The 18104-nt window shown below is 47.5% G+C and overlaps 1 protein-coding gene across 5 annotated transcripts in view; it reads right to left on the bottom strand.

Annotated features, from left to right (window-relative positions):
- Nucleotides 1-16826, bottom strand: part of fam184ab (family with sequence similarity 184 member Ab) — a 131437-nt gene extending 114611 nt beyond the window's left edge. For all 5 annotated transcript variants that reach the window (XM_056428298.1, XM_056428302.1, XM_056428300.1 and 2 more), the window contains exon 1: nt 16613-16826. In XM_056428298.1, the coding sequence (XP_056284273.1) occupies nt 16613-16774 (162 nt within the window). In that variant the 5' untranslated portion in view covers nt 16775-16826. The remainder of the gene's footprint in view (nt 1-16612) is intronic.
- Between the last annotated feature and the right edge of the window lie 1278 nt (nt 16827-18104).

Below are 18104 nucleotides of genomic sequence, written 5' to 3'. Positions count from 1 at the left end.
TGTCATGTTTAAATTCCACAGCCTGAGGTTTGGAGACATGCCTCTGCACCTCGTAACGTCGGACCTGTGGCAGCAGGCGGAACATTTCCTTTTTCTCCCTGCCATTGTTGTGCTTATCGCTTTCTCGGCTCTAGCAATCGGGCGACCTTTATAAAGCACTTTGCCCACATGGATAACGTCGTTCAGACGGGGAAAGAAATGGCAACAGCTGCAAAACTTTATTGCCGTGATCGCGCCGCGATATCATTAGCAGTATCTTTTATGAATCCGACCTTGAGGCGTGTCAGATAGCGACCCCAACATTCCTGGTGCCATCTTTGTGAATGAGCCTGTAAGTGTTCGCTAAATCAAAGGTTAAGGCCAAACTCTACATCCAATATACAACTGATTTTACAGTGTTAGTACAGTCTTTTACAGCCTCAACTTAGGATCGAAGTATATGGAGCTTAGATTCTGCAATCAGCTGGTCTGGGGGGGGGGGGGGGGCGTCCACTTTTAAGCGACCAGTTGGATGCGGCACGATGTCTCTAAGCCAATCAGATCGTTGCTGCCAAACTTTAAAGGAGTGTTTACTCTGCTGTCAGTTGTCGTTTCAGCTCGAACCGGAAAACAACCCTCCTCCACCCCATTCGCCTCCAGGCAACAACTCCTTTCTTCACCACCACCTCCACCTCCTCCACCAGTGTCTGGGCTCCAGGGGGGATTCTGCCGGATCAGAACTCAGCGTCACCGCCCCTTGTTTATCCTGGTTCAGGATAGAGTCCGAGTCCAATTACCGTTGAATTCGGAATACGTTTTTGATTGAACTTTGAAAGGTCGACTGCTGAACAGTTGACAGAAAGCAAATGGAGGCGCAGCGAGAGTGGACTCTGCCGAGTAAAATGTAATGACAGCGCTCCACCCGGCTCAGCAGATGCCGGATGTGGAAGCCGCCGCTTGTCGCCGCAGTCGTTCCTCTGAGCCTCGTGAAGCCGCCTGAACGACACTCCTGATAGAGAAGAGGGTAAACTGCTCGTGAGAGAAACGGAAGCCAGTGAGGAGACGGGTCCCCGGTGGCCACGGAGACTCACGCTGCTGCCAAGTTAAGGAGAGACTCCGGCATCCTGATGTGCGTTCACTGGCACCGTCTGCCAAGAGAGCCTTTTACTGGTTCAATGTGTGGGCTGGTGTCGAGTTGGGAGGCGTTCAAACTAAATCTGTCTCGACGGCTGATTCACATTTTTACCCGGTTAAAACCGGTGTGTTACTTTGGGGTCTTCAGAAACCAACACGGCACCATGTTATGTTAATATGAGCACATGCTGGTATGAAGTATGTGCCCGTTGACGTTCCTCCCGCGTCATAAACCGGAATAAATTAAGAACGTTTGATAAGTCGGATACAAAATGAAATGGTAGAGGAGAGCAGCGTGGCCCACGGTTGTCAGTGATGATGGATTGATTATGGATTTTTTCCGCCGACTAAATGCACCCGCGTGAAACAAATGCATGCCGTTTCTTTCCCTTTTTTCCACATTCGGCCTGCTTTTGATTTTCTTTTATTCTCCTGATTGTATTCATGTTCACAATGCAGCCAGAACACTGTCTCACTTATGGGCTGTGTGACAAAGGGAACGAGTGAACGATGCGGAAGAGGCTTTTAAATCTGTACGAGTTCGGGGATGGAATACTTTTAATAGTTTTGCGGATATATCAGAAATACGGCAGCAAGATATGAGCAAATATAGTAGCACAAGCTTTTTTAAACCAGAGAAAAGGGGCTCCTGTATACACTACCGTTCAAAAGTTTGGGATCACTTAGAAATGACTTAATTTTTCAAAGAAAAGCACTGTTTTTTCAATAAAGATAACATTAAATTAATCAGAAATACACTCTCTACATTGTTAATGTGGTAAATGACTATTCTAGGTGGAAACATCTGGTTTCTAATGAAATATCTCCATAGGTGTATAGAGGCCCATTTCCATCAACTATCACTCCAGTGTTCTAATGGTACATTGTGTTTGATAATCGCCTTAGAAGACTAATGTCTGATTAGAAAACCCGTGCAATTATGTTAGCACAGCTGAAAACAGTTATGCTGGTGATATAAGCTATACAACTGGCCTTCCTTTGAGCTTGAAGTTTGTAGAACAAAATTAATATTTCAAATATTAATCATTATTTCTAACCTTGTCAATGTCTTGACTATATTTTATATTCATTTGATAAATAAAAGTGTGATTTTTCATGGAAGACACGAAATTGTCTGGGTGATCCCAAACTTTTGAACGGTCGTGTATGTTTCCTTTTTTTTCTGGTCAGATGGTATTGATGCAACGCTAGTCACACTGCACTAGCAACCCAACATCAGTTGCATGGATTGGTAATGAAACAAGCTTTTTCTTGTTCACAACACTCCACCGTTTCCGCGACGACCCCGACGGCGTGGACGTGTTGTGCATCCGCCGGCGCAGCTGCTGTAGCCCGCGAGCGGCTGCCTTCCAACATGGCCACCAGAAGGACCGTTGCATCACCTGAAAGCCCTCGCCGTTAAACGAGCGAGGCGTGCTGGGTGAAGGCAATTTGTGGCAAAGCGATGATGTGTTACGTACCGCTGGACCGTGAGTGGCCGCTTTATGTGACGAGGAAGAGAAAGAAATCCTCTTCTTTTGGTGTTGAAGCTGAGAACGAGCTGAAACCTCACGGCGAGCCGATTCCTCCTCTCTGCCGGACGGCCGTGAACACAGAGTGGAGAAGGAAGAGCAGAAAGGTGTGAAACACCGGAGGCTTCCGTATGGAGGAAGACGAAGACGATGATAAGATGAGCGCCTCGTCTCTTCCCGCGTGTCCGACGCTCTACAAACCGGCTTTTCCTCTCCGGTGACCGGCGCCGTGGCGGGGAAGTCTTTTCTGCACAACTATTTGTTTGATTGAATGCATTTCACAAAATCAGCACAAAGAGGCACGTAGGAAACCAGCGTCTGCTCAGTGAATACATCACTCACTGAATGTTACGTTCAAGGTTGTCGAGTCTAATAAAAGAAGAAAAGGTATATTGGACAGTCTGATGAATTCGATGGAAGGACAATGTTGATAACTTTGGATTAGAGCCAGTTGTGTTCCCGATTGTGAGACGATTAATGTGAAGCATGTTGCTGCAACGAGTAAAAAAGGGTTGAGGTCAAACATGAAGAGTGACTCATCAAATCGTCCTCCATACACACCTCGTGTGTGTGTGTGTGTGTGTGTGTGTGTGTGTGTGTGTGTGTGTGTGTGTGTGTGTGTGTGTGTGTGTGTGTGTGTGTGTGTGTGTGTGTGTGTGTGTGTGTGTGTGTGTGTGTGTGTGTGTGTGTGTGTGTGTGTGTGTGTGTGTGCGCAGAAGTCAACAGGCATGTCGGCAGTGTTTTATTTGTACTGGATGGTGCTGGAGTATGCCTGCCCCCCCCCCCCATCTCTTCCTGTCTGACTGTGTTTCATTGTAAGAGAGCGTGAGCATATCTTAATGAAATCTGACGGTGAATTGTGACAATCAGTGGAGGAGCATCCTGCAGAGGTACTCCACTCACACACACACACACCAATCTCATCTGTGTTTTTATTCTCCTAAACTTCACAGGTTTTAATGAGACGTCACTCACCAGGTCTTTTTTATGCCTCACGGCGCTCGGTCCGACTCTCTCTGTCCAATAACTTAACCAGTCCATTCAATTCAATTCAGTTTATTTTGTATAGCCCAATATCACAAATTACAAAATTGCCTTAGAGGGCTTTACAATCTGTACACATAAGACATCCCTGACCTTTGACCTCACATCGGATCAGGAAACACTCCCAAGAAATAAAAAAAACCCTTTCACGGGGAACAAAGGGAAGAAACCTTCAGGAGAGCAACAGAGGAGGATCCCTCTCCAGGATGGACAGAACAAGAGATGTCATGTGACCAGAAGGAAACATGACAGAGTTACAACACATTCAATGAGTATGACAGAGTGTATGAATAGTTGGTAGTCGGCATGGACCACGATCCAGACCTCCATGATCCATCAGGCAGATGGAGGTAGAGAGGAGGAGTGGGCGGGGCATCAGCAGGGCCATGGCATCAGACCCAGCCAGGTCCAACGGACCCAATGAGACGTGAAGTCACAAGGACTCCGGGGAGGAAGCAGTTAGTAATGTGTGATGAGAGATGAAAATTCATCCATAAGTAGAGAGAGAAGAGGAGACAGGTGCTCAGTGTATCCTAAAACGTCCCCTAGCAGCCTATAAGCCTATAGCAGCATATCAAGGGGCTGGACCAGGTGAACCTGATTCAGCCCTAACTATAAGCGCTGTCGAAGAGGAAAGTCTTCAGTCTACTCTTAAACATGGTGACTGTGTCTGCCTCCCGGACTGAAGGTGGAAGCTGGTTCCATAAAAGAGGAGCTTGATAACTGAAGGCTCTGGCTCCCATCCTACTTTTTAAGATAATTGATCTCTGAGGTGTTCAGGGCCGAGTAAAATAACTTCAGTTTTGTCTGGAAGTTGCAGGTCATCCATGTTTTTATGTCTTTAAGACATGCTTGAATTTTAGTGAGCTGGTTGGTCTCCTCTGGTGAGATCGATAAATTGAGTATCATCTGCATAACAATGAAAGTTTATGGAGTGTTTCCTAATATTGCCCAAAGGAAGCATGTTTAAGGTAAATAAAAGTGGTCCAAGCACAGAACCTTGTGGAACTCCGTGACTAACGCTGGTGGTCATCGAGGCTTCATCGTTTACAAATACAAACTGAGATCGATCTGAGAAATAAGATTTAAACCATTCACTGTCCTCACAGAGGAAGCAACATCTCCACGGCTAATTTGCAATAAACCGCTTCTAATGGGTGCCTTGGGAGCATGCCTAAAACATCAAGGTTTTAATAAGCTCGGCCCTTTGTTGGCCAAATTTAGACTATCGTTGCTGTAACAACCGTAGCAGATGGAGAGGTGATATTAGCCGTAATATTAGCAATAGCAGCACGTTTTATTTGGACTAATCAGAATAATAATACTAATACTAATAATAAGGGTAATGATAGTAACAGTCACAAATCTTACAAGAGTTTTTACTCTGCCAGGAGGACAGTTCACATTTTTTTTGGGGATATTCTAATACTTAATTTATATTGTGTATATTGTGTATTTTAAAGTGTGAATTAAACGTCTGGAGCTTTAGTTTGAATTAGCAGCTTCGGCATTTAAAATCCCACCCAATCAGCATTCCTCTATTTCAAAGACTGACCTCATGTTGCTCGGACCATCTGCCGTCTAATTCTGCCCAAACGACACAGATCACTGCACTACCACAAGGATTATGGCATTAACGGACGGACACACACACACACAAACACACACACACACACACACACCGCATCTTGGCTTTAATATTGCTGGCAAGCGACCGCAGCATATTTTTCAGCCATTACTTGGTATGACTGATAAACCGGTCGGGTACAGCCTCACTCACATTTTTGCCAAAAACAATCCGATTTTGCCAATTATCCAACCCGATAATAAAGGGAAATACTGTGGCATACATTCTCTGTTTGTGTTTTTCAAAGGGTTTAACCTGAGCCAGGCCATACAACAATGACAGCAATCATATCACATCGATACGGGGTTAGTAGTATACAGTTTAAAACGTTTATTTTGAAATAAGTATATTTTGGTTTTAATGCTGACTGGTATTGGATCGGTACTCAGCTTTTTTATCTTTTAGTTTCGGTATCCAAATTGGTATCGGGAAGCAAAAAATGATTATCAGAACATCTCTAGTCGACTGATTTTGTACACCTATTGGTTTAATTGATTGCCCAGTGTCTCCAGCACAATATCATTAAATATTGGCATACATTGAGGAATGTTGACCCCACCGACGTTGTAAACCGAAGAACCTTACTCTTACGTTCCTTATACGTTTTTGCCCATTTAGACTGAATCTTCTGATTTCTGAATATGATCTGCTCTTCAGTGATGCTCGGATACAAACGCACAGTGGGCTGCGTCGCTGTCAGTTCAGCTCGGACTCAACCGATGGCTCTCCTGGCTTTTGCGGGGGCTTCATGCTCCGTCAGTGAATCAGCCATTGATTGCTATATATATATATAGATTTATATATATATATATATATAGATTGCCCAGTGTCTTCAGCAAAATATCATAAAATATTTGCATACATTGAGAAATGTTTGGGAGCAGGCAGGAGAATATGAGTGGGTGCCTGTCAGTATTTGAAGAAGATTTTTGTAGAATTCTTTATGTATGATGCTGTGATTCGTTCTGCACCACTACAAAATATGACACACACACACACACACACACACACACACGCATAAACCGTACAGTATTTCACCATCTCTTTCTCTTCCAATCTCTTTGTCCAAAAATACATGGAGAGCTCGTAGGTCTATTTCTGACTCACTTTGACACTGAAGTCAGTCAGGCATTGCTGATGACACGCACACACACACACACACACACACACACACACACACACACACACACACACACACACACACACACACGGCTAAGTAATAGATTTGTTTAAAGGCATTCTCCTAACAATGCAAAATATCATGCTGCCCGCTCTGTTTCCCAGCGTTCCCTCCGACAACAACCGGAAGCTTTGGTCCAGATTCAGGCGACACAATCAGGCTTATTCCTTTCAACAACAAAATAATTATAGATATATCTATATCTATATATAGATATATCTATATAGATATAGATATCTATATATATATATCTATATATATATAGATATATATAGATATATCTATCCCCCATCAACTTCTTTCAAGCCATTTGAATTATAATTCATTTAAAATGTGTTGCCATAGCCACAAAACCCTCTACATTGCCTTCTTTTTGACAGAGGCACTACAATAAAAGGGCAAAACCATCAGTGGGTATAACTCGTGAAATACGGCTTTCCAAAAAAAAGAAAAAAGAGCCTGAACTACACAAAGGACCCGGAAAGCAGCTTTGTGGGATTAAAAATGACTGCAAGAAGTCTTGAATGACAGTGGCAGCAAACAAGTCCTGCGTCACCAATCATGGAATTCAACGCCACCGGAGAAAAGCAATCAATGGCTGATTGACTGGCGGAGCACGGAGCCACCGCGAGAGCCAGGAGTGCGGCCCACTGTGCTTTTGTATCAGAGCATCAAGAGCAGATCGTATTCAGAAATCAGAAGATGCAGAAAGGAAGGGGGTCGGTCAGAATGGGCACAAAGTAAGGAGAGTAAGATTGTTCGGTTCTCCTCCAAAACCTGTTGAGAGTAAAAACAACTCCATAAACTTGATTTCCTGCATTCTTGGTAATTGTTCTGCTTCAGTTTATCGGTAGAAATTAGATTTTTTTGTGTGTGTTTGAAGGAAAACAGAAAAAAACAAGGGGCCAGATGACAATTCAAAATATAATATTATAACAGGGATATAATGCAGTAAGACTCTGAGACACTTTCAAATATTAATTTTGCCTTCAGAGATACTTATACAAATATTTCACCATTTCTTGAGCGTAAAGTTTTAATATTTCCAGAAAAGAAATCAACCTGCACTAATCAACTAATATAATACTGAACAGGCCAGACACATATGAACGTCACCTCTTCGGAGGCCAAATCCACTTCATCACCAACATTCAGACCCATTGGCGCCATGTGAAGAAACAAGGAGAAGTGACATGAAAGAAGAGCACAACGAAGCGTTAACCCTTTACAATCCATCCACACCGCGCAGACAGGTCACCATGGAGCTGGTGTTTGTCGACTCGTTGCAGGACTGAAGACACAAAGACACAAAGACGCCTCCTCCACCACGGATAGCCATGAAGAGGGTCCACCGCCATTCTGATGCAGAGGCCCCCAACCTCCTCTAAGACCTCCTCAACGACCTCCTCTACGACCTCCTCTACGACCTCCTCTACGACCTCCTCTACGACTTCCTCTACGACCTCCTCAACGACCTCCTCTACGACTTCCTCTAAGACCTCAACGACCTCCTCTACGACTTCCTCTAAGACCTCAACGACCTCCTCTACGACCTCCTCTACGACTTCCTCTACGACGTCCTCTAAGACCTCCTATAAGACCTCCTCTACGACCTCCTCTAAGACCTCCTCTACGACCTCCTATAAGACCTCCTCTACGACCTCCTCTACGACCTCCTCTACGACTTCCTCTACGACCTCCTCTACGACCTCCTCTACGACTTCCTATAAGACCTCCTCTACGACCTCCTCTAAGACCTCCTCTACGACCTCCAATAAGACCTCCTCTACGACTTCCTCTACGACCTCCTCTACGACCTCCTCTATGACCTCCTCTACGACTTCCTCTACGACCTCCTCTACGACCATCACACCGGCGCATTTCTCGGCAATGCCATCCTCCCTGTCACACCGTGGTGAAGCTTGTCTTGTCTTGGGGTTTTGTCTCGTAACTTCCTGTTTTATTTTGAAGGCTAACTCTCCTCTCGTTTCAGGTCACTTGCCCTTCCTCATGTGTCACCGGTCTGATTGTCTCCCCTGATCCCTGATTGTTTCCATCTGTTCCCCATTACCCTCATGTGCTTATAGTCTGCGTCTTCCCTCTGTCCTGTGCCAAAGTGTTTCGTCTCATGGTCGTTCACCCAGGCCACATTCATAGCCACCGAACCTTTTTGGAAAACTTATTACCCACCTCTTAGGAGTTTTGTTGTGATTAGTAAACTGCTCACTGACGCCTCAGCATTTGAGTCCTGATCGGAATCTCGGCCTGACAGTACACTTTGGCCAGTATGGACTCAGCAGAGGCTGGCCAGTGGGCGCCATGCTACGCGCTCAGGAAACCCGGGTCTCCCATCAGGAGGAGTTTCAGGCGGCGATGGCGGCTCAGCTGGGTCAGCTCGTGTCCCAGGTGAGGGAGCTGGGGGACCGCCTGCAGCAGCCAGCCCAGCCACCATGGCGCAGGAAGCTCCAGCAGCTGCCGTGGCTCACCCAGGGCACTCCCATGACCGGTGGGAATCAAGTTGGCCTCCCGGAGCGTTTCTCTGGGGAACCAGGACAATGCAGGGCTTTTCTTGTTGACTGTTCGATAAATTTTGAACAGCTGCTGCAGGCTTTCACCACAGATAGGTCGAAAATAGCCTTCATGATTTCCCACCTGGCAGGAGAGCCAGAGCTTGGGCCACCGCTGAGTGGGCGTGGTTCTCCGCTTTGCTTTTCTTTCACAGACTTTAGAACTGCCCTCATGCGGATTTTTGACCCAGTGTCTTCAGACAGGAAAAGGCCAGGAGCTGAGCAGGCTGACACAGGGCAGGGACTCGGTGTGCGACTCGCCATCCGCTTTCGCACCTGGCGGTGGAGAGTGGGTGGGACAACACAGCCCTGTCGACATATTCCTGAAGGGCTGGCGACTCGCATCCAGGAGCTGCTGCTGCCAGTGGATCTGCCTGCAGACCTGGGTTCACTCATCTCGCTTGCCATCCGGACAGACAACCGGGGTCGTGAGCTCCGGCAACCACAGAGCAGCGGGTCGGCGGAGAGGTATCGTTCCCCTGCCCTGGGCGGGCAGGTTCCCGTTATTCGCCGCCTGAGCACTGCCTTCCTCCTCCATCGCTGGAGAAGAGGAGCCCATGCAGATTGGCAGGATGCGGCTGACACCGGAGGAGCGACGACGCGCCAGCAGGAGGGCAGCTGCTTTACTGCGGCAAGACTAACCACCTCGCGCCGCCTGTCCGGCCAAAAGACCCCAGGAGGTGAGCCAAGCCACAGACCTCGCCGGCGCAGCCTGACGCCAGTTAAGGTAACGCACCATGCCACCACTATTGACTTTAAGGCACTCATAGACTCCGGGCGATGTGAACCTAATTGACTGGGGTTTGGCGGAGACTTTGGGGTTAAAATCAGAACCCTGGTCAGCCCCATCAAGGTCAGGACCCTCAGCAAAGAACTATTCAGGATCACGCACTACAGAACTACTGAACTGCAGATCCAGGAGCATAGGGAACTCCTGAACCTATATTTATTTGAATCGCCTCGCAGACTCTAGTCCTGGGAATCCTTGGTTATGTCAGCACAACCCCACGTAAACTGGAAGACGGGACAATCATGGGGTGGGGGCAGGATTGTGCGGCCACTGCAAACCTGTTTCTATCCAGGGATTAACATGCCTTCCATTAATCACCTTTCCATCACCTCTACAGACTCTGAGACGTCCGACCTAAGCGCCTGCCTCCCTGCTACCACCACATCCGAGAGGTTTTAACAAGACCAAGGCCATGTCACTTCCCCACACGGCCTTATGATTGCGCCATAGACCTGGTTTGGCTCCCCATTCCCAAGGGCGGTTGTACTCCATCTCCGGGCCGGAGAAGGCAGCCATGAAAGAGTACATAGAGTCATCGCTGAGGACGGGCTTATTCGTCCTTCGTCATCAGCAGCAGGGGCGGATTTTTTTGTAGGAAGAAGGACGGCTCCTTAGACCCTGCATCGATTACAGCCCCTCAATGCCATCACCATTAAGAATCGTTACCCCTACCTCTCATGACATCAGTTTTTGACCAACTGCAACAGGCTAAGGTATTTACCAAGTTAGATTTACGCAACGCTTATCATTTAGTCAGGATCAGAGAAGGAGATGAATGGAAGACAGGATTTAATACTCCTAGCGGCCACTACGAGTACTTAGTGATGCCTTTCGGACTCACCAATGCCCCAGCTGTATTCCAGGCTATGATCAATGACGTACTCCGTGATTTCTTAGACCTGTTTGTGTACTTTTACCTGGATGACATTCTCATTTACTCACCAGATCTAGATACTCACAGAAAGCATGTGTCCCAGGTTCTCCAACGATTGTTAGAAAACAAACTCTATGTGAAGACAGAAAAGAGTGAGTTTCATGCCGACACCATCTCCTTCCTGGGCTTCATTGTAGCTCCTGGAAGGGTGCAGATGGATCCGGCTAAAGTGCGCGCTGTGGCCGAATGGCCCACACCTGATAGCCACAAAAAGGTCCAGCAGTTCCTCGGTTTTGCGAACTTTTATAGGCGGTTTATCAGAGGCTTCAGCGCAATAGCAGCTCCGCTCCATGCACTCACCTCCAAGGTGCGCTTCCTCTGGTCCCGGAGGCGGAGGCAGCCTTTCAGCACCTCAAGACCCGCTTCACCACGGCTCCCATCCTCACAATGCCTGATCCCCAGCGGCAGTTTGTGGTCGAGGTGGGCGCCCAATGAGGATTGGGCGGTCCTGTCCCAGCGGTCTGAACAGGACGGTAAGATGCATCCTGCGCCTTCTTGTCGCAGCATCTGTCGCGGGCGGAGCGGAACTATGATGTCGGCAACCGGAGCTGTTGGCGGTCAAGCTGGCCTTGGAAGAATGGAGGCACTGGCTTGAGGGAGCTGAACACCCGTTTATCGTCTGGACCGACCATAGGAACCTGGAATATATAAGCCAAGAGACTGAATTCTCGCCAGGCAAGGTGGGGGCTCTTTTAACCGCTTCTTTCGCCTCTCGTACAGGCGGGGTCCCAGAACGTCAAGCCCGATGCCTTGTCACGTCTCACGACCCGAGCCTGTTGCCAAGGAACCAGAGCCAATCCTTCCACGAACCTGTGTGGTTGGAGCGGTGACTTGGAAAATAGAGAAGCAGGTCAAGCAGGCAACGGGAGAGTCCGCCACCTAGGGGTGCCCTGAGAATCGGTTGTTTGTTCCGCTGAGCTGCCCACAGGTGATCCACTGGGCTCACACCTCGCTGCTTTCCTGTCATCCGGGGTTCGGACCATGTTTGCCATCTCGGAGGTTCTGGTGGCGGTCCATGGAACGGAGGTCCAGGAGTACGTTAGCTTGTTCGGTCTGCGCCAGGAATAAGACGTCCTCTGGTCCGCGTATGGGACTTCTACAACCGCTCCCCATCCCCTCCAGACCATGGGCTAACATCTCCATGGACTTTGTCACGGGCCTCCCGGTCTCTGAAGGTAACACCACGGTTCTTACCGTGGTGGACAGGTTTTCCAAAATGACAAGATTCATAGCCTTACCCAAACTGCCGTCAGCCAAAGAGACAGCTGAGATTATGATTAACCATGTCTTCAGAGTCCACGGTTTCCCTAGGGACATCGTTTCCGACCGGGGGCCCCAGTTTGTGTCATGCTTCTGGAAGGAGTTTTGTCGGCTTATCGGCGCCACGGCGAGTCTCACGTCAGGCTATCACCCGGAGGCCAACAGCCAGGCCGAACGCCTCAACCAGCAGCTGGAGACCGGTCTCCGCTGTCTGGTGTCCCAGAACCCCTCAACCTGGAGCCGGCACCTGGTCTGGGTCGAGTATGCCCATAATACCCTGCCCACCTCGGCCACAGGTTTCTCACCCTTCAAATGTGTGTATGGTTACGAGCCTCCTGTCTTCGCGGACCAGGAACCGGAAGTGTCTGTGCCCTCCGCCCACGCCATGGTCCGCCGTTGCCGACGTATCTGGGCGGCCGCCCGGCAGCTCCTCATCCGCCAAGGAGACCGGGTCAAAAGGGCCGCCGAGAAGACGACCGCCCCTGCGTACCAGCCGGGCCAGAGTGTGGCTCTCAGCCAAGAACCTCTCCTCAAAGGCCTCTCAAGAAACTGGCACCGCAGTGGGGCCATTCCCCATCACCAAGATTATCGGGCCTGCAGCGGTTCGCCGTCTGCCCGGCTCTCCGTGTCCACCCGACATTCCATGTCAGTCAGATCAAGCCAGTCAGGAGAGCTCCATGGTCCCGCCTCCGCCCCTCCTCCTCCTGAAGTAATAGACGGGGTCCTGTCTACAAGGTCAAGAAGTTATTAGCTGTGCGCAACCGTGGTCGGGCAAGCAGTACCTGGTGGACTGGCAGGTACGGCCCGGAGGAGCGTCAATGGGTCCCATCCGGTTTATACTGGATCGGTCCTCATCGAAGACTTTGTGAAGGACCATCCTGAACTGCCTGGGCCGTCAGGAGTCGGCCCTTAGGGGTACTGTCACACCGTGGTGAAGCTTGTCTTGTCTTGGGGTTTTGTCTCGTAACTTCCTGTTTTATTTTGAAGGCTAACTCTCCTCTCGTTTCAGGTCACTTGCCCTTCCTCATGTGTCACCGGTCTGATTGTCTCCCCTGATCCCTGATTGTTTCCACCTGTTCCCATTACCCTCATGTGCTTATAGTCTGCGTCTTCCCTCTGTCCTGTGCCAAAGTGTTTCGTCTCATGGTCGTTCACCCAGGCCACATTCATAGCCACCGAACCTTTTTGGAAAACTTATTACCCACCTCTTAGGAGAGTTTTTGTTGTGATTAGTAAACTGCTCACTGACGCCTCAGCATTTGAGTCCTGATCGGAATCTCGGCCTGACACTCCCAAAGCGTCGGACGGGTCGTCCGTGTGCAGAGCCGCGCCCCAAGATCAAAGGAACGTCCAGCATGTCGCGGTGTCCAAACCTTATAAGGGGAAGCGATCTCCACGCACCACAACACTCAAAGTAAGAACATAGAAAGACACTCTGGATTAAAGTAGGCCAGTCGGCAGCACCAGATGAAAAATTCAGACGCCTCGATAACTCTGGAGCCGATCCCCGAGCCGGAGCCGGCCGGGAATCAGTCGGCGAGCTGCTCAGAGGTCCCGAGGTTGCCATTCATTCCTGAATGCCGCCCTGCGGAGATCAGCGGTCGGCGTGAGCAGATGGCCGCACGCGCCGTCGTCGTGGGGTTTAACACGGCGAGGTCGCGGGAGATATACGGGGCCCGTGGGAATCACGTGACTTTCACATGTGAAGACGCCGTCCCCCTGTCGTCACCCCGTAGCTGGAGGCCCTGTTCAGCTCCGCTTTGACCTCATAATATTCAGAACATGTAATGTTGTGTTGTTATTTTGAGTGAAGCTGATGAAACAGGACTTTTCTTCTGCAGCTTTATGTTTGACATACTTATTATTTCTCAATGATTCTTTGGGCTTAAGTATCACACACTGTGTCAAACTCAGTAATCTGTGACGCAATCGTCCGATTGCCCAACAAATTCACAACCACACGAAATGCCCCTGAAACAGAGACATCGCACTCTTTGCACAGCTTCACAAAATGATTATTGCAACGTCAATATTTCATAATTCACAATGTCACACAAGTAATCCTTGTCAGAGGGTTGCAAAATGCTGCTGCATGCTTAGAACACTGACCTAACATGTGAAAGAAATGCATTGCGCATTCATAATGAGTATTTAGCACAGCTAATGAGGCAATGTTTTTGTTTGGTGCATTATTTTTCCTTCCCAACAATGTTTTTGACCATTTTTTTCATCTACATATAAAATGTGTCTGGAACAAAACTATTTTTATCACAGTGATGCTTTACCTCGACATGTTTTCCCTTTTCAGAAAACTATTCAAGCAAATGTTACCCAGTGTTCACCCAGAGTTCAGCAAACATGTTGAGAAGTTTTTAATTGCTATTCCACTTTGCCAACCTGACACCCTGAAACCTGAGATTTCAAGTAGAGAAATCACAAAATTGCAAAAATAAAATGGTTAGTTTGAACACCGTCATTTAAAGTAATAACCAAAAAGGTGGCGTTTCTATTTCTATTATAGAAAGCTAATTAATAGGGGGAGATGGGGCTCAAGGCATGTGTGCATGACTGCAGACAACTCTGTTAGTAGAAATAGTTTTGTTTATAACAGGAAAGTATAATGTATGTAATATCCTTGTTGTTTATTGTCAAAATAGGAGAATTATCGAACAAGTTGAAAAGGCTACTTTATTATTTCAATGTGACTTTAACCCTCCTGTTACCTTTACATTTACTAACATATTTTACCCTCGGGGTCAATTTGACCCCAGCAATTAAAACCTCCAGAAAATTATTAGAATTAATATTGTTTCCCAAGTTTAAGGGTGAGGTACTTTATGTTTGTTTGTTGACTACCTAAATAGCCCTTTAAATATATAAAAAAGTTGATATTTCTTATATGTTTGACAGTGAAAAACAGCCTGGGGTCAAATTGACCCCAAAGAACACCGAAATTAAACATTGAATGGGGTCAAATTGACCCGAAAGGTAACAGGAGGGTTAAGGAGCCCCACACCGCACCAGAGCCTGGCACACACACGCCTAGAGCCTGGCACACACACACACCCAGAGCCTGGCTCACACACACACCTAGAGCCTGGCACACACACACACACCTAGAGCCTGGCTCACACACACACGCCTAGAGCCTGGCTCACACATTCCTAGACTATGCGAGGCTGCTGAATTATGATTTCCTCAGCGACAAAGAGAAATATTGCACAGCACAATTCATATGTCAGTGGCAAATCCTCGGGAGAACACAACCAACGAGCCGAGGAGTCCAAGCCTTCGGCAGCTAGAGGAGACCTCCAGCTCCGTGATAATGACACACTGGAGCCTCAGACGGCCTTTGACCCCAGGTGGATGTGGTGCTGCTCTGTGTTACAAGTCTCAACAGTGTCATTTTGGCAATCGAGAGATGAAAGCACTGCCCCTCAGGGCAAAAAAAGGAAAAACACTTTTGAAATGCCCTTGAAAGCCGAGCCGGCGTGGATGTATCACATCCTGCATAGTCAGCTGGGTCAAAGCAAATCAAATGTTACACTGAAATAACTCCGGCTAATGAGCTCCTGGATCTAATATATTAACAAGTGCACGTTTTCTTCTCAAACTACATGCCGTATGAATAAATATTGAAGAGTAATGTACATCAAAAGGCATGGGGAGCTTCCTATTTAACACACACACACACATTGACAAAAACAGAAATTGATGAAATGCAACAGTCTAAATAAGCAAAACAGCAAGGAGCAAATAAAATCGTATAGACAGCAACGATCAGATGATGCCACATACATTTAAAACTGTGTCTCATTTCCAAGTGCACTGCTCGTCATGGTGAAAGATCAAAGTTTTTGGAGGAAGTGCCTTATTTAGCTGCATGAGTATTTAACATGGCGAGTGAAGCAAATTGCCAGCAGTCTCTGCTGCTACAGGTGACTAATGACGGAGCCCATTGTTGTCGTGGCTAATGACCCGAGATTGATGGATGCAGCTCCGAGCGCGAGCCGTTCTTTCCATTGCTGGATTTCACCGTTTTAGGCTTATTTGCTGTTTTTTATTTATCTTTAATATATATATATATATATATATATATATATATAATGAATTAAAAAAGAATATTTATATATATATATAGTAAATAAATAAAGTTTAAAAAAGAATAATTTTAATATATATATATATATATATATTAAATATATTTAGAAACAAGCAGTGGCTGGATTTTAATTCGGTGTGCAATTTAAATGCGAGGCGACGTGCGTTTGTATTAAAAGCCAAGAGTCACCTACCAAAAAATCTGTGTGAATCAATTGTAAAAGTGCCATTTGTCTAGAAACCAGTGACACTTATTGTGTTTTACGACCGCCGAAAGTACTCCAACAGTTTATTTGTATTATTCAGAAATGAACCACATTCTCGCCCGGTAGAAACGTCCATCAGTCAGAGACCAATCACCAAATGGACAGTTCGGTGCCCCGGTTCTCACACGAGCGTCACCGGGTCGAACCGGATTGATACGCCGCTCCGGGAGCGCGAGGCCTCGCATCCACACTCCTTACCTTGGTTAGCTGCGCTATCTTCTTGCTCATCTTCAGGTGCAGGTCTTGGGTATATTCCATGGTGATGCCGGTCTGGAAGGACATGCTGGTCGCCGCCGATGAGCTGAATTTCCCCTGACCGGTCGGGCAGTAGTACTGCTGCCAAGCCGACCCGGACGCCATCTTCACGACGATGCTCCAGATGCTTAAAGCGCGACGTGGTGCTGTGATAACACCCCGGACCGCGGAGTGGACCGGGACAGTGTCGGGTAGTCTCCCCCCCCCCCACACCCCCCTCGACACAGCAGAATTAATTAAATATATGAAGCCTTTTTAGCCCAATTGGTTTCATTTTTGCTCGGGTCCGGGATACTAGTACACCGACGGGTGAATTGTGTGATTGTTTTGGGAGGTTTTAAGCTCCAGAAACCTTAGCTTCAACCATCGTGTCCGTTCAAGAAGATGGGTTCCGTTGTCAGCCGCGCGAGGAGCGGGTCCGGTCGGCTGGCACCTGGCGCGGATGTCGGGCAGCTGGCCGGCTCCACGGTCGGTCACCTTGATGCCGAAATGCCTCAACGGGAGCCGGCGAGAGTGCTTCTTCCTCGGCGCATTCCGGCTACATTGACGGAGAGCGTGTAGAGATTGAAGGCGCGCGCGTGAATGTGTGTGTGTGAGAGAGAGAGAGAGAGAGACAGAGAGAGTGTGTGTAGGACAGGCTCGGCGGTTGGTTGCCGCTCCTCTGTTGCCATGGATCACCTCAACAGTTTATGCTGCATTCACGTCGGATGGGAGAAGCGCTGCGTTCAGGCGCTGTCGGAAAACTCCATATCAACACCAAAAACACGTGAGACCCGGCATACGTGCTGACAGCGAGACGTGACGTTCAGGGGAGGGGGGGGGGGGGGGTGACGTTGTTGTTTGCCTAAGCCGTGATTTACATTTTAAAATTCCACTTTGAATGAACTGGACTCGTGCACGTGGTTGTTTTAGGTGCTACACAACCTCACGTTTCTTCTAAATAGAATATGCCTCATGAAGACTGAGACAAATACAGACACAGATCTATTATAGACAGTGTAGGTTCAATTTAATTTAATTTAAATGTATTTGAACAGGGACTATACACGTCAATTAACCCAGGGGTAAATGTGTCTTATCTAAGGCTACATTTCAACCGTAGTCCCTGTGGCCAGCAATTACAAGCCACATCAGGTGGCTTGTAATATTAATTAGCTCAATTAGCAAAATGTATATTAATTTAACATGTATATTAAATGTCGTAAAATGTCACAAATGACAAACTATTTTAATTGTATGTGCACCAGTCAGTGAATAATTGTTGTGTTGTTAAAAAGCCCAATAAACAAAGGAAAAAACAATTATCCAGCAGAAAGGAAAACACCTATCAGAAAAACGTTTTGGTCTCGCAATGGGTAGACTAAATATAAATATACTGACTTTAGACCGTTTCAGAAGGAGAAGAAGAAGACGAAGAAGAAGAAGAGGTCATTAG

Source organism: Pseudoliparis swirei, chromosome 12 (genome assembly GCF_029220125.1).
Source record: "Pseudoliparis swirei isolate HS2019 ecotype Mariana Trench chromosome 12, NWPU_hadal_v1, whole genome shotgun sequence".
Lineage (NCBI taxonomy): Eukaryota > Metazoa > Chordata > Actinopteri > Perciformes > Liparidae > Pseudoliparis > Pseudoliparis swirei.
This window is presented reverse-complemented; position numbering and strand designations above follow the sequence as displayed.